At 39.3% G+C, this 27,355-nt stretch overlaps 1 protein-coding gene across 1 annotated transcript in view; it reads left to right on the top strand.

The window, feature by feature from the left end:
- The first annotated feature begins 1,000 nt into the window (after window positions 1-1,000).
- The window catches only part of LOC121629340 (receptor activity-modifying protein 3-like), a 48,484-nt gene continuing 22,129 nt past the window's right edge, over window positions 1,001-27,355 (top strand). Inside the window, exon 1 of the mRNA XM_041969043.1 lies at window positions 1,001-1,302. Within this exon, the coding sequence (XP_041824977.1) occupies window positions 1,251-1,302 (52 nt within the window). The 5' untranslated portion in view covers window positions 1,001-1,250. The remainder of the gene's footprint in view (window positions 1,303-27,355) is intronic.

A 27,355-nucleotide genomic window follows, 5' to 3' on the forward strand; every position in this document is an offset into this window, starting at 1 on the left:
AAGCAAAGCTGTTTTGAACTGAGCTGGTATCCACTGGTAGAAAAAATGGTTTATATGAAGAGTTTCTGACTGGCGTAATCAGCTAAAAATGACCTCCTTACAGCCTTTGACAATGATCTTATCGGCTACATTTTATTGCTATAATCTTGTGGGTTTTAAGTTAAAGGTCCTGACTAAGTCAATAAAAATTTATATGGTTACAGTCTGAAGTATTTTGTAGCTTATCACAGTTTTTTCTCTCCATGTTTCATAAGAATGAAAAGGCTTAACAGATATTCCAGATGGCACAATGGCACATTTCCACCACACGCCTCCATTTTGATTCATGATGTTTCATATTTTCTAGAGCATAAAATATATCAGACAGTAATTTTACAACAGTACAGCGAGGGCTTGAGAGATCATCCATCTCTTTCTCCCTTTTGTGTTGTCTCTGGCTTTAGGTAAAGTGTGATCAGCTGTTCACATGACGGCATGCACAACAGGTTTAATGGATAAACGCTGCTCAGGCTTTATTTGATTTGAGCTGAAATGCTCTCTGCTGTTGCATAACTTTAATGTTAAGCTGAATGTTTCAGTGCTGAATGAAGGGAGATGTCATCTGAAAAGAAACCAGACGAGGTCAGTGTTGCTTCATGGAAAAACATAAGTTTGGCTCATTCTTGGAGCGTTCTTGTAGATTATTAAATCAACATCTTCGTCATTAAAATTGTAATAATTACGCATATATCTAAATCTATGCAGATATGATATAACGCCTTACATTTTCCTGAAGTAAAGTATACATGTATTTTTATATTAAACTATAATAAGACTGTTTTTTATTTGGTAAAATGTTATTCTGTCCTCTGTATGCATCTGTAACACGTCTGCAGCCGCGTGTAGAGTGTTAACAGTGTATCATGCCTGCCATGGAAGACCCCCACCACCATCCTCCTCACCCCTCCCCCCGCGGAGGATGCAGGATGGAGCGGTCCTGAGCTCCTGACGGCTCAGAGAAGCAGGAGACTGCTCAGAGTCTCGCTCTTGGGACCGGATTCCTCTTCATTTTTTGTACACTTATCTGTTATCTCTGTTTTTTTTTTCTTTTTTTTTTTACCCCTCCTCTTTCTGCACGCGCTACCGTGACAGCATGATCGAGTGCGCTTATTTGGGATAATTTTCCAATTATGGTTCGGTTCAAGTGCAGATTTTCTCGGAGCTGCCGCTGAAGGTTTCTTTCACAGTCCGACTGGATTTCTCGCAGCGTGATGGATACAAATGAGCTCGCGGTGCTGAAACTTTTACTTGTTGGGTTTTTGGGTGAGTAGAGCTTACTTTTATTTGTTTATGTTATTTATTTATTTAATTGATTGCAGAGCACAAGTTGGAGATTGGAACCTCCTTTCACATCACCAATCTCCATCACCAAGTAGTCTCTGAGTTGTTTATGGGAAAATGCCTCTTTAAATTTGAGCTGTTCTCGCAGACTTTTCTAATATGCATCCATCATTTTGTGCAACTGGCCCAAAATATTTCCATCTCGCTCTGCACTGTCCTGTGTGTCCTGAGTCTACTGCCTCACAGGATGCAGTGTAACAGGGATATGCAGTTGTACTATGGCATCATGCCCCAGTGGACAGACCTGACCTATATCAGGGTAAATGGGAATTTCTGGACCTAGCATTAGCTGGTGGGAAGATCTCATGTATGAAATTGTTTCTCATTTGGTGCCAGGATACCAGTGATGAATCCGCTCCCGGAAGAGGTTTGGCGTTTTTATGATTTAGATGGTTCAATTGATTTATTGTACAGAAACATGCCCTCTCATGCATAACATTGAGAAATCAAGCATGAATTTAAAAAAGCTTGCTGTTCTCACCCAAAGCCCTATTTAGGCCCAAAGCTGCTTGTAGAGGTAGTGTCAGTAAGCTAAGAGCTCTTAGAAAGCAGATGTTGAGCTGATATTCCCTCTTTGCACCATCTGTCCTTGCACTGATTGAAGATACTTAGTTTCCCCCAATGGACAAGCCTGGTAATGCAGGATTTCAATTTCAAGGTTTGTGGTTTTGGAATTCAAACTAGGTCTCTTATCATGTAGCCGTGCCCCTCAGTCTGAGGTGAAGGTGGTGGTGCTTGCAAGTGAAGAAATGTTACATTTCTGAATTAGTGTGACCTCAAACATGATCAGATTCTCAGGTTGTGACACTTTCTCCGAAGAGTTTGGTAGAGACTGCGAAACGCTGCAAGGTTCGACTGAGCAGGAAATTCTAAAAAATTTTGTGCACTTTTGTTTGGTTTGCTTTTACATTGCACTTAATGTAGTTGACAAAAACGACTTGAACTTTGTCATGCAGTCACAACAACTGCTTACTAGGTGTGATATTATCTAAAACAACCACTGACCAACAAGAAAATAGAAGAAAATCTGGCTTATTGATCGGCAAGGAGCCAAAGTGGCAAGTTAACAATGAAGCAACAACAAAGATGTGCTGCCGTGCAGTTTCTGTTTTTTTTTTCAACCCTCATACAGTTTTTATAAAAAGGCAGCTAGCTAGCGAGCATATGGGGCATTTACAACAGCACTTCATAACCCTTTAAGACATTTTTTTAGCTGTTTTTGGTTAATCTGTTTTGCGTGTTTTTTTTGTTTTTTTTAAATGTAAATCTGCATGTGGAAACTCAACCGTTTCAACCCCAGTCAACATCCAGACATGATTTTTTTTTTTTTTTAGGACAGTCTCAGCTACCAGATTATGCGGCTAAAAGGACTTGTTACTAACAGTCTTAGCTTTCAGGAGAAAAAATATTGACACTGAAACAAGTATGGAGCAGAAACTAGTACTTTTCTTAAAATATATATTTACAGTTGTTTATGCTATTATTTATTATCCTCACAAAACCAACTCAGCTTGTTTGTTGTTGCTGCTGTGCATCAAAAACATCTTGGCTTTATTCCAGCCATATGGGACCATTAGTTTTCTTCTTTTCAGACAGACATACGACGTAGTTGTTGCTTGTTTATCTTTTGCTTTTCCTGATTCTAACTGGTTGAAAGTTTGACAGGAAGTGGCTTTATCTCAATACTTGGGTCAAAATATAGGTCTCTTAGCAACATAATAGTGATAGATATCTTTTTTCATTCCAGAAACCTAATAAATAATTACATAACCCTGAGCACTCATTTTGGATTTACCATATAGTCTCTGAACGCTACATTTTGTGACTGGACTTGTAACCCTCCAGGATGGGATATAAATACCTGGAAAACTTCCATAGATCACCTAAATGGTAAGCTACAAATCATAATTTTCCCCCACAAAGCTATAAACTACTGTTCCTGAGAAATTATTGATAATATAAGAGATAGTGCTCGGGGGCATTGGTGATCTAGAAGAGTTTGAAAGGGTTAACCAATGGATGAGTGAGATTTCCTGTTCGTTGTTTGTCTTGTTTCCTCTTTCAGTATTTATTGATGCAGTGCTACCTCTGGCTAAGAGGGGTTACTCAAGAGGTTTGGCTCATCTGATGAAACTAGAACAGCTGACTGTTGCAATCTCCAGTTGAACTGGGTCCTAAATCGTACTGACTCTAGTGGACTATTAGATGTGATATTACGTGATATCTGATGAGACCGGGCTCCTCTTACGAACTCTACCACCTCTGTAAAACACAGTGGTGGTAGCACCATGATGTGGGCCAGAGCTTTCTAAAATTGTTGGAACAAGCAAATTCAAACAAAAAATGTACAATAAACGGTTAAAGAAGAATAACACAGCAAAGAAAATAAAGTTTCTCATTTATAATGTTGGCTTTCTCAAAGGATTTAGGTCATATTTATTAAATTTAGCGATATTTAAAGGGTTCACAGATTTTGAAGTACAACTGTTAACAAAAAACGTCAATTTATCAAAGTTGAGGGAGTCCTGCACCCTTAGTGCAGAGCTAAACTTGATTTAGAAGGAGGTTCTTGTCCCCTGTTTGTCCTGCCAGACTTTCAGCCTGGACTCTGCTGGATTTCTGCCACGTAACAGCTGTGGCTCCCACAGAACTGTTTAGCCAAGCTGAAAACTAACTTACTTTCTTTCTCTTACGTTAAAAGCATGTTTTTATGCTCCATCTCCTTCTAAGCTGGAGGAAAAAGAAGCCAGGAGCAGGTGGTGTCTCAAAAATAAATATAGAAACAAATAAATAAATAAAATACATTTAGAATTTTCTACTCTTGTGCTGCATAAACCTGTTGTAATGGTCTCCCATGACAGCTCCTGTCTAGACTGAAAGGTTTTGTCATCAAGATCCCTAGATGCAGTGTGTTTAAAGAAAACTAGAACATGACGCAGTGAGTCATGTTGATTTGTGGCTCCTAATGTTGTGCCGGCGGTCGATTCCGCAGAGTATGAGGTCCCCATCTGCAAAACAGAGGAAGAGTGATTCCCTCTGAATGCAAAGGATCTGCTTTCCCAGTAAACAGCGACTCAAACAGGGAAACTGCCTCAGGCTCTTCTGTTTCTCAACAGCCCCCCACAAAATATGCATGAGCTCTTCCTATAAAGTGCTATTTATTGATTTTCAGTAAGATTGTTGGAGATGTTGATGCTTTGTTATGTGTGTTCCTGATGTTTTTTTTTTAAAACATATGCATGTTGTTAATGGCGCTCATCATGACATAACAGGCCTGAAATACTTTTAAGTTAATTAATTAAGACCACTCATTTATTAAAAAGAAGCAAGGCCTCGCTCTGTTCCACGAGCTTATTTCGCAGCATTTAGCTAATTTTGTTGAATTAAGTTGCTTTTTAAAAATATTGCCTGGAAATTATCTTGGAAGATAATTTAAGGTCTTTAAGGGTCAAGAACAAATTTGTAGCGCAGTTAGTAGATTTAAACAAAATACCTCTTCATATTGCTCGTTCGACACAGTGTCAAAAATGCAAACGTAAAAGATTCATCAACTAAATGTTGACTATATTTTTCCCACATGAGGGTCAGATCAGGTTGGTTGTATTCTCTTGACATTACAATCCTCTCTTTAGTTCAGTGGATTATCAAGTCAACCTAACTCATTGTTAATCATGTCCTCGATGTTTGGAAAACACCTTACATGTGCGATAATGTAAATTATGAAACCAAATTATGAAGTCTGTTTTTTTCTTTATTCTTAACCAAAACTGTTCAGAAAATGTACAGTGGGAAATGTGTGCACATTGCCACATGGCAAGTTTTGCAGGTGACGGACATCATCATGCAGCAACAGCAAGCTTCGTCTTCAAAGGAAAACAAAGGAAAATGAGTTTTGCTCAACAAATGTTCTTAGTTAAGAACCGTTCTGCCATATAACAGGGTTGTGTTTGTCCCCTGAAAGCCATGGATCACTGTCACTGTGGAAAATTGACTTGAAAGTGGCCAAAAACGGGAAGTTTCTCTGAAATATTGCATTGTTTAGAAACAGGAATATAAATAAAATTAAAGCTGCAAGCAGCGATGAAGGCCCTCGCACCTCTGGCGCCGCTCTGGCCTATTGCACCGCCCCCTCGGCCTGCAACCTCCCTCCCCAAGCAAGCTCGCTCTGGCTGGCAGCCGTACGCTCAGTCGTCCCCATGTTTCTGCCTCGTGTGGTCATTGTCTCTCTCTGACCATCATCTCATACATCAATGGGCCTAATAATGACATCAGAAGTGGTCATGACCTTGTTCTGACCAATAGTGTGAAACAAATCCAAACAAAGTCATGCTTTTAAGATCTGCAGATATCAACATGGCCAGTAGGTGGAGCTATAGTGTTTGATCTTGTACTAACATGTTGAGGTTCGGACTTTAATGACAACTGCCAAGTATCACGTCATTGGGTCAACTGAGTCCAGAGTTATAGCCACTTCCTGTTTGATGGCGAGGGACAGAAACCTCACAGGCAGCCATTTTATTCATGATGGTGTAAGCAGTTTGTTATATTGTGAGTCATGTGTTCATCAAGGATAATATTGATGAGTTTGAGTAGGTGTGTAGTGTTGTCAATGGGAAAAAAGGGGTACTTCCTGTTTCCAGGGGGCGGGGCTATGGCGTTGAAAACATCAGGACATGAAGAGGCTTTTTGGTTTGTACTGGCATGTTATATAAATATGCCACATTTCATGAATGTCAGTCAAAGCAGTGGTTGGAGCTGATAGAATAAATAATTATAGGGGGCGCTATAGAGCCACATAACCAGCATATGTCTATTTAAATCAGTTCCAGGCCTGACCACTGTCCTTCCTGCCGAGTTTGGTGGAGATCGGGAGTACTATGGGTCAGTTGCAAATACTTCCTGTTTCATGGCGATGAACGCCATTCGCCATGGTTTTGCTTGAGGAAGGAACTTGAGGATTGTTTTCGGTAGTATCAGGAAAGAGTTTGACCTGATCTGAAGCACTTTTGAGTGTGTGGAGTTCATTCCTGAGGAGAGGGACCCCAGTGTCTGAAAAAGACACTTCCTGTTGAAAGTGGGCGGGGCTTAGACCAAGACCAGAAGTAGTTCAATGTATCTGTTCAGGAACAGACCCTGAGTAATTACTGTGAGTGTGATGGTGATTGGATGAAAATTGAGGGATTTATACTGATTAATGATGTGATGGCATTTTATCCAAGTTTGTCATGACGCCACCGTCTGGCCATGCAGCGTTAAGCAATGTCCAGGTGACAACATCTGGACATGTAGATGTGGTCAGCATGGAAATGACATCAAACGGGGCCATTTTGGTCAAGATAGGTTGTTTTATATGTAAGTTATGTCAGTTTCGTCTCTCATGGCGAGATATCAAAGTTTGAGGCCACGCCCCCGCCATGCCCTTTCTCCTTTGAGAAAGTTTTGCATAACTTTTGATCACACATGCCTCTGGAAGCTTCAGAGTGATTTTGAGGTAAATACGATAAAGTCTGTAGGAGGAGTTCGTTCAAATGCAATGGCAAGAAACAGGGCAAAATGACGCTGAAAATGAGACGTTTTACAAAATGGCCGACTTCCTGTTAAAATTAGCCTATAGGTGTAATGGACAGTTTTGTGCATCCTGGCATAGTAAATCAATGTGGTGAATTTCATGCATGTCGGTCCACGTAGGGGGCGAGGCTGGTTGATGAAAATATTGTAGGGGGCGCTATAGAGCCACTATGTCACTATTCCAGCATATGTCAATTTGGCTCAGTTCCACGTCTGAATACGATCCTTCCTGCCGAGTTTGGTGGAGATCGATGGTACACCGGGTGAGTTACAAGTACTTCCTGTTTGATGGCGTCGGACCAACATTCGCCATGGTTACGTTTGGCGAAGGAACTTGAGATTTTTATTGTAGTATCATGAAAGGGTTTGACCTGTTGTGAAGCACTTTCAAGTGTCTGGGGTTCATGCCTGAGGAGAAGGACCACGACAACTGCAAAAAAGCACTTCCTGTTGAAAGTGGGCGGGGCTTAGGGCTAGACCGGAATTGGTCATATGGGTGTGTTCGGGACCGGACCATGACTAAGCCCTGTGAGTTTGATGGTGATTGGGTGAGAAATGAGGGAGTTATAGTGATTGATGATGTCATGGCGTCTTATCGAAGTTCGCCATGGCGCCACGGTCTTGCTTTGCAGTGTAGAGCAACAGTCTTCACCGGATATCATCCCCAACTTGTTTTCAGGTGTCTGATGCAGTTTGACCCCGGTTGTGTTCAAAACGTCAGAGAAGTGGGTCTTCGAGTAAAAAACATGACTTCCTGTTGCCAGGGGGCGTGGCCTATTCATAATCCAATAATGACCACATAGATGTGTTGAGGATGGGACTAGTATCATACGAGGCCATTTTGGGTCAGAAAAGTTGTTTTATGTGGGAGTTATATCAATTTCGTCTTTCATGGCGAGACATCAAACTTTGAGGCCACGCCCCCTGTACGCCCTTACTCCTTTGAGAAAGTTTTGCATAACTTTTGATCACACATGCCTTCTGAACATCCTGACCTATTTTGGTGTCAATACGATAATATCTCTAGGAGGAGTTCGTTCAAATGCGAGGTCAGTAAAACGCCAAAATGGCGACTTTGACCCAAAATGGCCGACATCCTGTTTTATTTAGACCTATACTATAATTTCTTTTTTTGTTCCCCCCACCATGTGGAACATGTGTACAAAGTTTCCTGAAGATTGCTAACTTGCAATGGAGGGGCATCACAAATAGGTGGCGCTCTGGTTCAGTTTTGCCTGAACAGTCCCGAACACCAGAAATTATTAAATTTTTCGCATTCCAATGGGGGGGTAGGCAAAATTTGGTGAGTTTTCGAGCATGTTCAGGCCCCCAAAAATGCGATTCATTGTGCGAAATAAAAATAATAATAAACGCTTGCATTACAATAGGCCTTCGCACCGCCTTCGGTGCTCGGGCCTAATGAAGGCTTTGTGTTAGAGGACATATCAGACATAACTCTTTTTTTGAAAATACAAGTATTTATCTAATGTAATTCTAAAATTAAGTTTGTATTTGTGCAGTTTTAGCTTTATATGAAACTAACTGGCTCAAGGTTAAGGCTAATGCACACAGACCCAGAGGAAACATGTTCTGTCTAAATATAGAAGTTTTCACTGAGGTACCTCACCTGGTGTTCAATTAAAGCCCATTTTCTTATTCATTTGCAACATCAGTAAATGAGACCAGACTGTAGATTGTATTTTATTCTTCCAATTTGATGTCCACATTATATTTGAAAACCTTTTTCTCTGCAGCAAATATGAGACAAAAGATTAATACAGAAAAAAAACAGGAAAGACCTGAACAAATCTAGCCTGAAAGAATAAATCCCTTCAGAATCTAGAAGCTGTGGAGAAACTGCTGCTGCTTGCTTCCTTGCTTCTTCTACAACCCTTGTTTCTTTTCTCTGCTACAAGTTTTTTTCATTCAACTTTCATGGGTCTTGGTGGAGAAATGGTGCATGGAGCCCATTCAGTTTTTAGTTTGTCTTTCAGTTTTAGCCATTTGGATCTGGCTTTGAATTATCACACATAGTGATCCCTCTTGTGCGAGCAATTCGAAAGCACTGCAGATAAAGTACTTTTTATTTTGTTAACATAATCCTTTCTTTAATTTTTTTTTTTTACATTTTCCTCCTGTGCACCATACATACTAGCTATGCTGTTACATTTACAGTAAAAACCAACCTTGGAGTAAGAGAACCTGCAGTTTTACAGGTGAGAGTTTTGCTGATTCACTGACATGATTGCACCTGAGCTTCAGTCGCAGCTCGGCAGCACTGAAAGTGTATATGAACGTTATGAATCTTTCAGATTTCTGTTAAAGATTCATGCACCAGCGGTGGCTTGAACTTTGTCTCTGCTCATCTTTCTTATATCAGTGTAATGGTGAGGACTTGCTGACTCCAAGTTATTATGTGAAACACAGACAGTGCACCATGTGGTCAGCAGATTGTTGAGGTGTTTTAGGGTTTATATATTCATTGTACATATGCAATGACACCCCAGTACAACAAACACAAAATTAATAATTGTTTCAGTGACTGGTTTCTGTTTGTGCTCTTTATTATGTACCACTTACGAGTACCGGATTGGACCTCCTTTTGCTTTTAGAACTGTCTTGATTATTTCTTTAATTCAACCCTCAGAGGTTTTGCTTCACATTGGCATGACAGCATCACACAGTTGCTGCAGATTTGTCGGCTGCATCCATGATGATATGAGAATCTCTTGTTCCACCACATCCCAAAGCTGCTCTATTGGATTGAGATCTGGTGATTTTGGAGGCCATTGGAGTCCAGTGAACTCATTGTCATGTTGAAGAAAGCAGCTGGAGATGATCTGAGCTTTGTGACATGATGCATTTTCCTGCAGGAAGTAGCATCAGAAGATGCTACACTGTGGTCATAAAGGGATGCACATCGTTAGCAACAATACTCAGGTAGGCTGAGGTGGTTAAACCAGGCTATGTTGGTACTAAGGGGCCCAAAGTGTGCCAAGAAAATATTCTCCCACGCAATTACACCACTAGCAGCCTGAACCATTGATACAAGGTTATATTTGACTAAATGCTATGAGTTGCTGCCATGCGATTGGCAGAATATATATTTGTGTTTAGAAGAAACTGAGAAGTTGTACCAAATAAAGTGGCCGGTGAGCGTCACTTTGTTATACTTCTGTGCTTTGGTACATTTCTGATATGAATTATTATTGTTTGTCTAACTGCCCAGGGACTGCAGATGCAAATTACCTCGAACTCTGGTGCAACTGTGTGATTGTGCAATGTCCCTGTCAAATAAACAATAAAATAAAATAAACAAATCAATAAATTAATCACACAAAAAGGAAAAAAAAAGCCACTTAATTTTAATTGAATCAGAACAAGTATTTCCAACCCTATACTGCACTATACAAGTAAGAAACTCCATAATGCAACAATAGAATAGATATCCAATACACACTGTATCTTCCTTCAGTACTAGAAACTTATTTAATCTCATTATACTAAATGGCTGCCAACAGAACACGTTATTTGTCTGCCAGCAGCAAACCAATGGCTCATTATGTGTTGTCATTTGCAGGGGCCATTAAGCATTGCTGGTGTAATAAGAGGGCAGAACTGGAGCAGGATGGTACAGTGGTTAGCTGACAGTTTATATTTGGAGATCTGACAGAGAGCTGGTCTTTGGTCAGATTTCTAATCACAGAACAGGTGCTAATGAGCACTTCTGGAGTGGGAGGTGAACTGACTGCAGCTCAGCATAGACTGCAGTGGCAGACTCCTGAGAGAAGAGCCGCTGGTAAAAAGGAGCCATTTATTTAAAGAAGATGAAATCTTTTCAGTCTTGTGACTAAAAACTAATTTTCCACTGTAATTAATTCCAAAAAAACTGAAAAATAATCGCCAACTATGCACAACAGGGCAAACTGTAATGAGACGAACTGATGAACTGACTGAGAATACTTGATACTTGAGCAGCAGATTCAATTAAGTGCAACACTTGACTAACACTCAGACGGTTGTTTCAGTGTAGAAAACATTTGTTCATCACCAAAAAAGATTTGTAATAATCTGCAGCAGCTGTAAAAACTTAATTCCATGAAGCATTGTGTTAGTGTTTAGTTGGCAGTAACACATTAGAAATCTGGAAACACATAATCACAAACTGACCAGTCACAAGGGAGTACTTCTGTTAACTGTACTGCAAACAGGGGAGCAGTGGTCTGGATGAGGTGCACGTCAGCCTTCTACAGACCTATGCAGAGCATACACCAGTGATGCCGTAACCGACTTTACGAAGACGATGCATGAGTATAAATCCATCTTAAAAATTACAAACGTATTTGCTGTTGAGCAGAGGGCAGTGGATAGAGCCATCATAGAGGAAATATTTTTGTTTTGTTTAGGAGCTATTAGTTATTGAAAAGCTTTATCTCCACAGTTCTGTTACAGTAGTGGAAAATGGTCAGGCTGTTACTCTAAAATTCTGTTACATTAGAAAAAAATTACTTTTAGTTGTCTGCATTTCTTTAAAGAACTGAATCCCAGAATGTAGTCATGTCATCCCTTGAAAAAGGCATTGCTGGACATGCCTTTGGTGGTCCTCGTGGGCAAACATTGAAGACTTTCCTTCCTACAGATGCAGCCACTTAGACTTGCCTCTTCCATACAAGATGCCTCTCTTGGTAGAGAAAATATGACCGGCACAATTTGACACAGACCTTTGTTCTGCATGTCATGATGCTGGAAAAAAAAAGAAGAAAAAAAAAAAAAGATGACATGTCTCTTTTAGTCAAATGCAAGCCAGTTTCCAGCCATTTTCAGACTGTCCAGACACTGAATGATCCATACCTGAAGCAGCTAGGCATTTTAAGTGTCTACTTCGTTAGCAAATATTGGAAAATATGTAACTCTTTATTGATCTTTAACCACCCACTAAAATAATAATAAAATAATAAGAGAGATGCATTTTTTGTACAGTCAACATTTACATTAAAACTTGCTAAATTCTAAATGTAGGCTGAATTGCAACATACGGCAAGAAGAAGGGGAATGTTAGCTTGAACTGTAGATTTATTTTGAGTTTTTGACCAACCTGCAAACCCAACTGTGTTAATAAACCAAAGATATGGGTAATTTTTAAGCCTTTATCAAAGCTGCACTGTAGCTCGTTTGGAGAGCTAATACACGCTCATCAGAGTAAGCTAGCAACAAGCTAGCATGGAAATGTGTGGAAATTTTGCATTGTTGATTTTATTTTATTTTATTTTTATTTCTATTTTACTGAGACAAGGCTCATCACACTTCAAACTAATAATATTACACAACTACACTCAAAGCCATTTCCACTTGATATGGGAATCATTAGTATCACAAAAGCGCTTTAGTTATGGCTAAAATGCTTTTGAGATGCTTGCAATTAGCTAAAAGCATTTCAATATCAAAGAGTTGCTCGTGCACACTATGTAGGTTCGCTCTATGTTAGCTAATTATTTTAGCTAGATAAGCAAACATAATAAACTTATTGCTGTCAGTTTTATCTACATCCCAGTGTAAGAAAAGATGTATGTCATCAAAATGATTTAGTTGAATGCTATAAATTTAGAAATTTAAGACAGATTTTAATATTTGAATTAGTAGGGACAAAGTTTTTGCTGCACATACAAAACCTCAATTCAGCCAGCAAATAATTAACTATATGCAATTATAATATTCTATGTATATCACTCTGTCTGATAGGCTATTAGTTGAATGCATAGGAGGAAAACAGATCTTTGTTTAGACTTTAGTGCATCGCCTGTCCGAACTAATGCAATGCTCAATTTGAAGTTGAAATCATTGCTAAAAAGTCCTTAAGAGCGACACAGTCTTGTTTGTATGTAACTGTAAATGGTTTTAAAAGGTTTTTTAATGAGTTGAAACTGAAGGTGAATGAAAGGCCAATAGCTGAATATTAACAAAAGCTTTATTTTTTCTCTTAAAGAAACATCTCAAATTCTCTGATTCTTGCAGCTTAGAAAATTTCTTTACATTTCTGCTAGTGCATGATACTTCTCAGTGGTATTAAGATACTTTCCAGTTTCTTGCAAGCAGGTGGAAGTGACACAAAGTTATCTTCATCGACTACAGATGCCAATGGAAAGTAATTATTTTCTCCTTTGGTGGCGGCGGTACTAAATTAGACTCATTCTTTATGAGACAAATACAGGGAATGTGTGTGGGTGTTAAGTAAATTTACAAGAGAAAGCAAAAACCACTGCAACACTGTTTTGTTGTCGAGTAGTTGGTAAATTAATGGAAAGAAGTAAAGCGCTTAATATGCTGTTATGACTTTTATTTTGTGGTGAATTACCAACTAAATTAGTGTAAGTTTACATATTGATGTTTTTTTTTAGTGTAACAGAATAAAAGATTACAGAAAGCATGAAAAGCTCTGCCAGCGCTGCTTGTCTTTCTCTGTGCTATTGGACCACAAGTCATGTCAATTAACGTCTTGGATTTGCTACTGCTCTGACAGCCCTCCAGTCTGTTGTCAGTCTTTGGATTTTAGATGCTAAACATTCTTACATTTTCTTTTACTATCTGTTTATTGTTTTTTCCCCAACAGCCATATTCTCTTTCACCCCTTTTCTGTTAGATAGGCAGATGAACAGCTTGTTGGTACTTTCCAAGTGTCTTTATCAGACACTGTGGAACGCTCAGTTCCTTCAATCTGATCCAGGGGAAAATTATATGTTGGTCTGAATTATTGTTGTTATCACAACAATGTTTCTATTTTGTACATGCATTATATTTGTTGTATTTATGTTGTATTTGTCTAGAACATCCCTTCCCTTCCTTTAGATCCTGGTCAAAGTTGAGAGATAATGCATTTCTCCTCTGTGCTCTGGCCTTTAGAAACACAGACTGTGCCAAGGGGGTGATAATTAATGGCCAGGACACGTTGACATATTTATTACAGATGCGCTATTATATAAAGATCTGCATTACTCAGAGGGGCCCAAACATTCATTCATTTTGTCAGTTTGATGGAAGGAGCTAAGATTGGGATGATCAGGTGGGGGAAAGGTGTCCACAGCAGCATGACAGCTGGATGTGACCTCCTGGTGCCAGGCATCCTGCATTTGTCACTGAGCCAACTTTGGCTTTAAAAAGCTATTTCTTTTAGCTGAGAAGAAAAAAAAGGGACCCATTTGAATGGAACCACTAAATTTATAGCTTTCTCTCATTGTGTGTGGCCATGCAACCGGTCCTCCTGTCAGTGGCATTTGCTCAAATCAGGGCTGTATCCAGAGTTTTAGAAATACTGAGGTTCACCACCCATTACTGTTCCCACATCTCAGGAGACCAAAATCTAGTTAAAATGGAAGCAACGTATGTTTCACTCGAATCACTCCTTCTTTCACTCTCATCTCCACCTGTATCTTTTCTCCAAATATTCTGTCAACTCTATCTATCTATCTATCTATCTATCTATCTATCTGTTTCATTTGTTTAATTATTTTAAAGTGAATATTTTAATGTCCACTGGTCTTTGTAAGGATTTACTCTGCAGACAACAGCTGAAATGATGTGAACTGAGGGACATATTACTATGTTCACACTAACTTATCACTCCAAGCTGAATTCATGCAGCTTTTTATTGTAACATTTATTTATTTCATTACTTATATCATAATCTTTAATATCATAATATTTATTCCTGCACATTTGAGAAAGCCTTGGGAAGCCTTTTTTTTTAAATAGCAGGGAACTCCTGTTTGATAACTGGCACACGAACCAAAACCTAGCAGACAGATGGAAATGACTTTCCAAAAAAAATCAGCTACAGTGTTACACGTATCCAACAACTCCACATTTTCTCCGTCTGTACCTGGATAGTACCTGATAAAACGCTGATAATGCCTGCCTGCAGCACGAAAGGACTGCAGACTGATGTCTGCCTCGCCCTCTAGCAGCACCTGTCGTCTCACACATCAAACTGTTTGTGGAGCTGAAATATCTCCACACGATGGGGAGCAGTGTGAGAGCTGCATGCTGCTGTGATGCTATGCTGGGACTTATTTTGCATATGACAATGGCAGGAAATGGAAGAAGTAGTTCCTACCCATCCTGAAAGTTTATTTACTTTCCACTGTTCATGTTAATTATAATTACACATGACTATTAGTCTTCTCAGATAACCGCGCAGCTCAACAGCTTTTATTTTATGAATTTTATGATGTACACAGCAATACCGAGGTCCAGACCTCAGTGTCCTCAATTGTAGCTACAGCTATGAATATAATGATGCTCACATCAACAAAAGTTTGCTCCTTGTTGGATGCAATTATTCCCCATTAAGCTTATTTTGGGGGTCTCATGAAAGAAGGGTGGCAGAATTAAGAAGCTTTAAGTCAGGTTTTCCATGTATCCCTGCACCAACACACCTGAGTCAAATTAATGAGTTTGGCTGATTGGCTGTTAGAGCCACCTAATTTGACTCAGGTGTGTTGGTGCAGGGATACATGGAAAACCTGCTGGATTGCGGCCCTCGTAGGACCGAAGTGAGTATCAGTGTCTTATATCTTCAACAGCCTGTGCAACTCACATGACTACACTGTCTTCTCCATAAAAACAAATGAGAAAAATGTGCTCAATTAAACTCGTCTGTGTGGATAAAGTCAAAATGTTGAGGAGGTGCTTGGTGCATCGGCTTCAGCGCTACCAAAAACAAACCGTAATAGCTCATTAACAGATGGATTCCCTCCACAGGGGCCTATTCTGCTGAAGCTTGGCTGCAATCTTCCCCTGCACATGGTAAATGGACTGCATTTATATAGAGCTGTTATCCCAAAAGCCAGTCACGACGCCTCACTTTCACCCACGACAACACTGCTCCACGACCTCAGATGCACACAAACCCAGTGTTAGGTTTAAAAAAGGAGCACATCTCACTGGAAAGCCCCCCGTCATGGATTCTCTCCTTTCCACTAGTGGCATTTTATTTCTGTCTGTCTCCGTCATGGCCATCTAGTAGTCCCCCTCCACACCTCCCCCCACTTCTTCCTGCTTTTGTTTGCCAACTACCCAGAGTTCCCCTCTGTCTTGCACATCTGTGTCATTCTTCAGCCTCGTCTTCCTCCCCCTCCTTCTTGACCCCCAGATTCCCCCACATAGAAGACTCTGCTCTGATACAACCAGCCTTCTACTCGGCCCTACGGGCTGAGTTACGCTTGCAAAAGAAGAAATTTGTGTTGTCTTAGTGTTTATAAGTGATTCAAACATGCACACCCCAGGCTGAGGTGAAACGCTGGTCGTCAGAGAGAATTAGGAGGCGCAGAGTTGTTTAAAAAATGAAGATGAGAGTAGGGAGTCTTTTCAGAAAGTTATTTACAGCGTTGCACTCAGCCGGGCCACAAACAGTTGTGTAACAAATGGAAATAGGTGAGTAAGGAGGGGGGCAGACCTTTCTCAACTCTGACAGCTTGTTATTTGTGGTGTGAAGGGGTTGAAAATGGGAGATTTTCAGTTTAGGAAAGTTACAAAGATGATGCTGAGGGTGTGGAGGAGAGTTTAAAGTGCTATCACTGAAAAAAAAGCTCTGTCTGGATTTATTCTTTTACAGTGTAGGGGTGTAGATATTATGGAACCCTGAAAACAGGACAAAAATCAGCAGTCTCGAAGGGTAAAGCATCTCACATGCATGGAAAGAATCACTAAGTCACTTCTTAGAGCTCTGAGTTTTCTTTTACTTAGAAGTTAATGATTCTCTTTACATTGCAAAATAGCTCACCAGTAGCAGGGTGGTTTACAGCATGCATCATCACCGTTCGATCCAGCAGTCTCAGAGTTTCAACCAAAAAAAACAAACCTGTCTCACATCTCTGCTCCCCCACCTAAATAATTATGGGTTAAACCATTCTACAAAAAGATGGTGTCCCTCATATTTCTAAACACAAATAAACTACTAGTTACAACATAACTTCCCTGAACTTATTTACAAACTACATACATTGTGACTAACTAAACTTAATACATAACAGAAAAGCTAAAGTAACATTCACAAAAAACAAACTAATCAAAACCCCCATTCACTCCCATCCCTCTCTATTCTGACTCCTTGGTTCAGCCCACTCAGGTGATTATTGGACAATTTCCAGCAGCTTGGGTCCTTAGGCTGCCCTCATGTGTGCACTCCATGAAGTCACGCCCAGCAAGACCTCAGAGAGAGAGATGTTAGTGACCTTTCCCAAAATAAATCACAACTACAACTTAGGCAAAAAACCAATGTCACAATATATGGAACACATTCACCTTAGTGAGGGGGCTGTCACGCCACACCCTCACATACAGTATTTGTATTTTTCTCCCCAGAAGGGGAGAAGAAGGGCTTTTTCTCCCAACATCTCTCTTTGCCTCACCTGCAGCATCAGCTTGTAGATCAGTGATAATCACTCAGCAGTCAATCAAGGACTTCTTTTCAAGGAAGGAGAAAAGAAACTGATCCCATAATCTCCAAGTTTCAATTTTCTTTTTTAAATCTATAATAAAAAGCTGTTTCTTTTTGGCTGAATACCTTTACAAAAGGCACAATGTGTCTGTCTCTCCTGTGGATGCGGGCATTTCAGATCTGTGATAAACATCTTAAGCTTTTCTCCAAGACTAAAACCTCACACTGCAACAGCTGTCAGAGGCCATGCTTGACTGAAGATAAATTTAAAGTGATGTCTCTATGAAGGATGGGAAATAATTATTGGATTTTTGAATAGTTATTTAATTGTAAGAAATCAAATAGGGTTCCATGCAAACAGCAGTGACTATCATCTTGGTATGTGGATGCCTTGTTTTACCCAGCAAAAAACATCAAAAATGCTTTGCTGTTGCTGGACTGGTACAAATAACGTGAGAGATTTGATGTTAATGGAGTAAAAATATAAAAAAAAATATGCAGAGCCAAAGACACCAACCAACAAAAAGTTCTGTGTGGGACCCCTTCAAGAAAATAAATGGAAATCAAGTTCAAGTGCAAATTCAGCCAAGTGAACCTGACATATCATAATTCTACCATGATAAAACATCCAACACAAGGTTCGGCCATCAACAGCAACAGAGGAAGCTTGATGTTAGAAGTGAGTCACAAACAGTGGACTTCATCTCAAAGATGACAGCTAAAGACATGCTAACAGTTTTGTTGAAGGTTTTCAACATTTAATGGAATTTGTTGAGCCTGAATTTACAGTCCCATCAAGAAAAACCATCAGCACAAAAGTGAAGAAACTGTATGATGAACTGAGTATTGAGTTAGAAAGTGTTTAAAGCTGTTTCTCCCCACAGACTCGTGGATAGAGCTTTCAGCAGAGTGGTATGTAAGCATCACGTGTTATTACATACGAGACTGGAAAACGTAGAGAGCTATTTTGCAGATCTAAATCATGACATAGTGACAAAACCTCACATGTTTCTTTTCCATGCCTACTAAACCTGGAGACAAAAGGGGAAAAGGCATCCACTATTTTTGGTGCTATCTCTTGTGCACAGATGTTAGCAGATGCTTGGAGTTGTTTTTATATTTTTCATGGTAGATTCTAATTCATACTCTAATTACAATTATTTTTAAATGGCCCCACTATTTCTAAATGCATTTTCCATTTGATATCCCCCCATCTTTATTTAAAAGATAATCTGCTTAACTAAGGTGCTCTTTTTATGTCCAATCATGTTACTGATCTGTGGTGCAACGGCTACTCTACAAGACCACACTCCTGGCTTGTGCAGACTTTATATAAACACAGAATCTCATACAGTGCTGTGGCAGTTGGCCCAGGTTGGATATTTGGGGTCACGTCAATTTTCCTTCAGGGCCTCATCGAACTTCTACAGACAGACAGAATGAATGCCAACGAGGTGCAGTGTTGTCAGTCTGTCTGACCTGTTCATGAACCACAGCTTCACATGACATTTTAGCCAGCTGTAAATATAAAAAAAAAAAATTCTTTTTGGTAACATTTACTTTTCTAGCCATTTCTTTGCCAATAGTAAATGGGTATAACCAAATACTGGTGGTAGGAGACAGGATGGGTTCAAGAGTGGCATTACACCGTTAACCCTTCTAAACTCTTAAATTTAAGTCCAGTTCAACCCAATATTGCCCAACAAGTTATCACATTTTACCTTTTTGTACTGTTGTTAGTTAAGGGTAGGCATTTGAAATAATTTTATATATTTCCTTGCGACACTTAACTGAGTCAGGCAAAGTCTTAAATGTAGAAAAAAGCTTTCTGAAGATATCCTGAACATTTGGATCTGGACACTCTTGGTCCATTTTGCTTATAATATTCACTTTTCCGTAAAGAATGTTGGTGTTTGTTTTAAATTTGACAAGCATATTTCTTTGTGTTGAGGTCAATCTTTTTACATTTATAGCAGTTATAGCAAAAATGAAATATTTCTCCACTAAAGATATGGAGAGGGTGGTTTATCATAATTTTCTGTTTTGATTATTGGAATTATTTGTATGCAGGCTTAGCTCAGTTATCTATAAATTTGCCCCAAACCAGGCATAAAACCATTAAAAGCAGGACTACATACCCATAATATGGTGTCTTATTATTATTCTTAGTGTGAACAACTTTGGTCAAGCTTGGTTGATTTTAAAGCAGCACTACATAAAATTTCTGACCTTGAGACTCAATGCTTCTGAATAATTTTGATGGCACACCGACACTTATTCTGCACATTCGTGGGATCGTCATTGACCTGCAGCAACCTGGAGCTGAACCGCACTTCAAACCTTTTTTATCCAGCCCAGTGCATCACGCGATAGATGCCTTTTCCCTTACAGTATTGTGTCAGCAACTGGTTATCAATACATTAGTCATGTTAGAAGCACACCATGGCTAATTTAACATAGCAACCTAAGAGGATATTATCAGAGGAAGTGAGGAAAAGTAAGAGAGACAGGGACAGAGCTATGACCTTAAGTCAACATTGCTCTGGCTTTTACTCATTGGAGAGCTCAGAAAAGAGACAGGATGCAAGACGGATGTCGAATTAGCCTTCATTAGGGGACGTCAAAGTGCAAAAATCTGCCAGTAGTGCTGCTTTAACTGTGCTATGCAAATGAAGATAATTTAAAAAGTACAAATATATATATATGTATTTATATTAGTCTGTAAATTATACATTTTTTTAGCCTTTTATATCACAGAGACTTTTCTGCTTCTGTCTTGCATTTGGAGTTACATTAAAGGAATACTGCAGTATTTCTGCAGCAGTATAAACGACAGCAGACTTGAACAGAAAGAAAAAAAAAACAAAAAAAAAAACTAAACAAATTCAATAAGTTGCTCCGATACAAAGGTAATTAGAATGATTCAGTCCTGGGAGCACTAATGGAGTATACGGGCTGTGCAGAAATATTAGGCAAGTTGTATTTTTGAGGATTAATTTTATTATATAACAACAACTATGTTCGCAATGAACACAAAAGACTCATAAATATCAAAGCTGAATATTTTTGGAAGTTGGAGTGGGGCTTTTTTAGTTTTTAGTAACTTAGGAGGATATCTGTGTGTGCAGGTGACTATTACTGTGCATAATTATTAGGCAACTTAACAAAAACCAAATATATACCCATTTCACTTATTTATTTTCACCAGGGAAACCAATATAACAACAAAAAATTTACAAATATAGATTTCTGGCATTCAAAAACAAAACAAAAACAAATCAGTGACCAATATAACCACCTTTCTTTGTGAGGACACTCAAAAGCCTGCCATCCATAGATTCTGTCAGTGTCTTGATCTGTTCACGATCAACATTGCGTGCAGCAGCAACCACAGCCTCCCAGACCCTGTTCAGAGAGGTGTACTGTTTTCCCTCCCTGTAGATCTCACATTTGATGAGGGACCACAGGTTCTCTATGGGGTTAAGATCAGGTGAACAAGGAGGCCATGCCATTATTTTTTCTTCTTTTAGACCTTTTCTGGCCAGCCACGCAGTGGAGTACTTGGATGTGTGTGATGGAGCATTGTCCTGCATGAAAATCATGTTTTTCTTGAACGATGCTGACTTCTTCCTGTACCACTGCTTGAAGAAGGTGTCTTCCAGAAACTGGCAGTAGGACTGGGAGTTGAGCTTGACTCCATCCTCAACCCGAAAAGGTCCCACAAGCTCATCTTTGATGATACCAGCCCATACGAGTATCCCACCTCCACCTTGCTGGCGTCTGAGTCGGAGTGGAGCTCTCTGCCCTGTACTGATCCAGCCACGGGCCCATCCATCTAGCCCATCAAGACTCACTCTCATTTCATCAGTCCATAAAACCTTAGAAAAATCGGTCTTATGATATTTCTTGGCCCAGTCTTGACGTTTTATTTTGTGTGTCTTGTTCAGTGGTGGTCGTTTTTCAGCCTTCCTTACCTTGGCCATGTCCCTGAGTATTGCACACCTTGTGCTTCTTGGCACTCCAGTGATGTTGCAGCTCTGAAATATGGCAAAACTGGTGGCCAATGGCATCTTGGCAGCTTCACGCTTGATTTTCCTCAGTTCATGGGCAGTTACTTTGCGCCTTGTTTTTTCAACACGCTTCTTGCGACCCTGTTGACTATTTTGAATGAAACGCTTGATTGTTCGATGATCACGCCTCAAAAGCTTGGCAATTTTAAGAGTGCTGCATCCCTCTGCAAGACATCTCACTATTTTTGACTTTTCAGAGTCTGTCAAATCTCTCTTCTGACCCATTTTACCAAAGGAATGGAAGTTGCCTAATAATTATGCACACCTGATATAGGATGTTGATGTCATTAGACCACACCCCTTCTCATTACAGAGATGCACATCACCTGATATGCTTAATTGGTAGTAGGCTTTCAAGCCTGTACCGGTTGGAGTAGAACAACATGCATAAAGAGGATGATGTGGCCAAAATACTCATTTGCCTAATAATTCTGCACACAGTGTATGTTCTGTTGCAGACCAGTTTTGTACAGTTTCTGAGACTCAACATACACTTGGGTGAACAGAGGCTTTATTTTTGCTGGAGGACAGAAATACGGACCATCACATTGATCAGACTCCGAGATTCTTCAGCAAATGTCCAGATCAGTTTGTCTCGTTTGTAACGTCACACTGGCAGAAATCAAACTGGAGAATTTTGCACTGTGACTTCACAAGACCCTGATGGGTCAGCGTTTCTGTGACAACAACATCCTCTCCCTGTTGTTTTGTCACATTAGGACACTGCAGTGGCCACTTATATCAGTCCTCTGGAAGAAGGTCGTCCATCTTCCTGTCAGGGAGCTCTGCTGATAACAAGAACATCTGACAGCGAGTGTGTTTGTCTGTAACAAGTCGTTACTGCCAGAGGGTCAAACTGAGACACTTAAATGTGTCTGTGCATAAACTCACAGTGTGTTATGCATCTTTTTTTCAGGTTAAAGTTGATCCATTTGGGTTTCAGTATGGTTAAAAGGGATAACTTCTCCATGGATGAGAAATGGAGATAAAAAAGAGTAACATAATTTTGTCAAAAAAAGTTCGGAGAACACTCTATTCTACTGATAACCCTAGATAATGGGTTCCTGGAGGCATTTTAAGAATGTAGAATCTCAGCTTGCATTTATGATTCACTTCAACTCTGCTTGTTCTCACCATGCTGTATTTAGAAGGTTATCCATGCATCTGGAGGGAAGTGAAGGTACTCCTTAAAAACAAACACTCCTCCAGCTATCTGCAACAGTGAGCTCCGCTTGATAACCCCAATCTTTGTTTGAGGAGTCGGAAATTCAACTGAAACTGAGAGTGGAAAGAATAACAAATGAGGAGGGACCAACTTCATCTTAGTAAAAACAGATGGTTTTAGTAGGTGAACTTCCAATAGAGCCAAACTGTATTCGAGATAGGGTTTTTCTCTGTAAAGCAGAATGAATATTGTCATGTAAATTCACATTCATATCAATCCCAATTCTTGCTTCCAAAAAGAAAGGAAAAAAAATGACCGATCACTACCTGAAAAAATCTCACATTTGACATCAAAATCTATAATCCAGCACAGTGTTTTTCAGTCATCTGGAAAGCAAACAGAACATCAGCTGTTCGCGTTCTCGCTGATCTCTCATGCATCGCTGGCTCGTGAACACACGGAGTCGGTTATCTTCAAAGAGCAGAGGTTAATGAATGCTGAGTGGTGCTCGCAGATGAAATGAGCTCTAAATTCATTCAGACGTGCAGATTTTGACTCATTCCCCTCACATGTCCTCAGTTTGCAACAGATACATTGAAATTATCTTCACTGGGGTGGTACAGGACACTGACATTGTAAGCTGTCAGCATTGTGCCTCATTCCTGAGCAGAGAGACATTCTGAGTGCAAATTATTTTTGCAAGAACATCAGTTACATTTTTTTTTAGCAGAAAATAATTTTAATAACTTAATCTGAGCAAGCAAAAATGAATTCTGTGCACACAAAATGAATTTCTGTGCTCCTATCAGTGTGAATGTATGATGATAAAACTTTCCCTTAGTTTTATTAATCTTCTCCTTCATTGTTCTCTGCTCTGTGCTGCCTGTGCACACGCTCTCAGTGAACCGTCTGCTCAGCTCTGTCAACACGCTAGCTGAATACCGTGCATGCTATGAATGTGCCATGATTCAGTCAGTCGCAGGCTTGGACAAAGTCGTCCTGATTGGCTGCTTTGTTGCTTTATCAAAATAATTAAACAGCATAAGTGACATTGTGAAAGTGAAAGTACAAGTATTGCAGTTAGTTGAGGAAGTGACTTTAAATTCATAACATTAACATAAATATTCTAAACATGTGGCAATTGTGGCCCATGGCCTGGTTGAAGAGTCCTATAGAGTAAAGAGAAAAGCTCTTCCTCATCCTCTTCATTTTAGTTTTCAGGCTGCAGAACTTCGGCGGTGTCTGGTGTAAATATCCTGCGGAGTGGGCAGTTCAGATCTGGTGCAGCACTCTGCTGCCTCGATAGCTCTGCAGGGCTTTTCTGTCCTGAGAAGTCAAACCACTCTGTGATGCTTGTCAGGATGCTTTCGACTGCAGCTCTGTAGAAAGTTTTAAGGACCTCTGAAGAGACCCTGAACCTCCTGAGCTGCCTCAGCCGCTGTCTTGCTTTCCTGACCTGAGCTTGAATATGGGTGGTCCATATGGGTATATATGCACACATGTGAGAATTTTTCAGTTAGTGAACATGGGTATCCTCTGGAGAACTTGGAGACACTCCAGAGAGTATGTAAGAAAAAATAGAGATAACATGCTATATATTCTATATTTTTCTTACTTATATGAGTCAGGATTACTGCACACATGTGAAAATATACACGTAAGTACATTTAAAATCATTTTTGGATCTTGAAAAGTTACTTGTTACTTACGTGTGCATTTATACATGTGTAGTAATCCTGACCACCTGAACTGACTCACCTCATAACACAAACTGAAGTGAGATAAATTAGGTTAGAAATATATAAAAGATGTAAAAAGTTATCCCCATTTTCTTTTTTTTTCACATTCACCTCCAGGAGTTTTAAGGGTAAACTTAAAGGTACAGCAGGTGTCATTTTAATAAATAAATAAAGAAAATATGTTTTGTGCCCAAAGCCCCAGTTCTAATTTCAACTATATGTAAAGGCTGATTGATAAAAATCCCACAAATATAAGAAAACCTTCCACAAAGACAGACTTATTTAAATTATGTTTAAAGTTTATTTGTACATTTAAGATTTTTTTAACTTACTGCATTTTAGAGAAGAAAAGCATTTAATTTAGATTTATTTATTTATGTATTTTTAATGCAGTCCAATAACTGAATTTGTTTCATTTTCTAAAAAAGAAATCAATGACTAGTGTTTAGAAACTTGTCATTATTAACCACTGGTGAAGCAAACATATTTATCAGCCTATTAGTTAATGTGATAATTAAAAGAATATGAAAATATGAACCCTAGTTTTACCCCTGGCTTTTATACATTGGCCACTAATATAGTGTTAAATATAAACCTAAATTGTTCTACGGCACTTTACATAGGGTAGAAAAGCTGCAATTACAGAGACAGAAGTCCTTCAATTCCCTTGGAGCAGGTCTTTTGCAATAACTGGAAGGAAAAAGTTGAATTTATTACAAGAAAACATCTGGATTTGGAAAATGTCCTGAATATGATAAAACTGGACTCTCGTGATCAGACTCTCCCACCATTAAAACAGGATCTTGGCAAAAATGAATACTCTGGTTGTAAATGTTTTGACGTTTTATAAGCAAACTGAAATGATGCAATAGTAAATGCATGTCATGATCAAAGCCAAAGACGGTCCAGCAACGTTTCCTCTTTTGTTGTTTTTGTTTAACATTGTTTAATGAATGATACTTGGAGCTTGAGACTATTTCTGCAATGTTCAGGAAGTTGATGCATATCTTTCTTAGGTCTCTCTTGTTCTGCATTCTTCTTCATCTTCGGTGCTGTATTTGTTCTTTCCATCTGTCTGTGGAAGTCTCAGTTGATTTTCAGTTTGGTCTATTAATCGGTCTGGAAAAGGAGAGATGGTGCAGCAGGAAGACAGGAGGACATCTGATTTTTCCTCTCTTCCTAATTACTCTAGCTAGATTTTAAAAACAAGACACACTCTTGCTGTAGGCACAGATATGGAGTCAGAAAAGACTGTTCTAATATCCTGTTGAGCATTTTTCCGTCTTTACATGTGTTCAAAATAACAAAACATTATAATTGGGTTATAAGTCTGAAGCTAATTTAAATCTCACCATTAGGACAACTTCTTCCACCCTCTATAAATTGCTGCTTCCATGTCCTATTGATGTGGAAAGGCCAACTTGAGGTATGACAGGGGTTATTTGCAAAGCCCTGCCTCCTCTGGCTCTATTTATATCTAAGGCATTGTGACGACTTGTCTACCTTCTTTTATCTGCTGTAACAGACGGTAGATGACGGCATGCAAGCCGCTGCACAGGTGGCATGCCTCCAGCCAGCATCTGCAAACACAAAGAGTTATTCCTCATCCAGTCTAAAAGAAGAAGAAGAAAAAAAAAATAGTCAATTTCACTCTTAAATGGCATTTTAATGTACATAGAGTTAAGGCAACATTTCCGTTAGAGAGCAGAGCTGTAAGCCCCAAACTCACTCTTATCCATCCATTTAAATAATTGCATAGCATCTGTTTAATAATCAGTGCTTAAAGCATCGTCCTCACGTTGAGTATGTTTTTTATGCATTTCTTTAGGAAGCTAATAACTGCAGCCTCTTAGCATTTTCCTCTTTTTCAAAGCCCACATGCAGAGAATCTAATGAACATCCAGCACTATAGGTCGTGCCTTACTTTATATAATTGGGAAGTAAAAGACTTGATTATGTTTATGTTTTCTGCCTGTCTCTTTTACCATCCCTTTCATAAAACAGCCTTCCACCTTTTATCCACAGCTTGTTAAATAAGCTATTAGCATGCTAATTTAGTAGTTCATCTGAACTGTGATGTTTTAAAAAATCCTTGAACAGTGACATGCAATCAGTTTGCCTTTTCATTACTGCTGTTGATTAGATTATATCATGATAAACTGGGTTTTATCCATCACTGACTCCATTCACAGTAGCCAGGAAAGGTCTCATAAGAGTAAATGTGTGTGCCCAGAGCACTTGTTTCTCAGCAACAGCAGTCATAGCCTTGTGAACTGTAGTGAGGTAGAAAAGACAATCTGATGAATGGAAATCACAACTTCGGGCTGACTGATCGAATACAAGAAGGTCTGTTCATAGGCGGCAGATGAGATGTTTAACAACTTGGCTGCCTGTGCCGAGTTTAATAAGAAGTTTTAAATTCATTCATTGTCTGTACCGCTTCATCCATTAAGGATCGAGGGAAGCTGGAGCCTAACCCAACATTTAACAGGGGAGAGGCAGGGTACTCCCTGGACAGGTCACCAGTTTATCGCAGGGCCAACACAGAGAGAGACAACTAGTCATGCTCACACTCACTCCTAAGGAGAATTCAGAGTGACCAGTTAACCTAACATGCATGTCTTTGGACAGTGGGAGGACCCACACATACACGGAGAGAACATGCAAACTCCACACAGAAGTTTTAAATTAATGGATTAATGTGTAATAAATATTTTTCAATATTTGATTTGAATTTTGTGAGATGTAAAAGTACTTTAAAAAGAACAGAGATGGTTTCAGCTAGCTTAGCTCATTATTTCAGAATTTATAGAGTTGCTTTGAATTATTTCCTTTAGCTAACAGGATATTAAAGCATCTGCTAGCTAACTGTTTAGTTTTTAGGTTTTAAGCTATAAGTAACTTTTTGCTTATGCATCAAATGGTACACAAAGTTAGAAACTAGCTGCTGAAGAGATGCATATTAAGCTTTAATATGGACAACAATACTGATGCAGGTTTC

The sequence above is a fragment of the Melanotaenia boesemani genome, chromosome 18 (genome assembly GCF_017639745.1).
Source record: "Melanotaenia boesemani isolate fMelBoe1 chromosome 18, fMelBoe1.pri, whole genome shotgun sequence".
NCBI lineage: Eukaryota > Metazoa > Chordata > Actinopteri > Atheriniformes > Melanotaeniidae > Melanotaenia > Melanotaenia boesemani.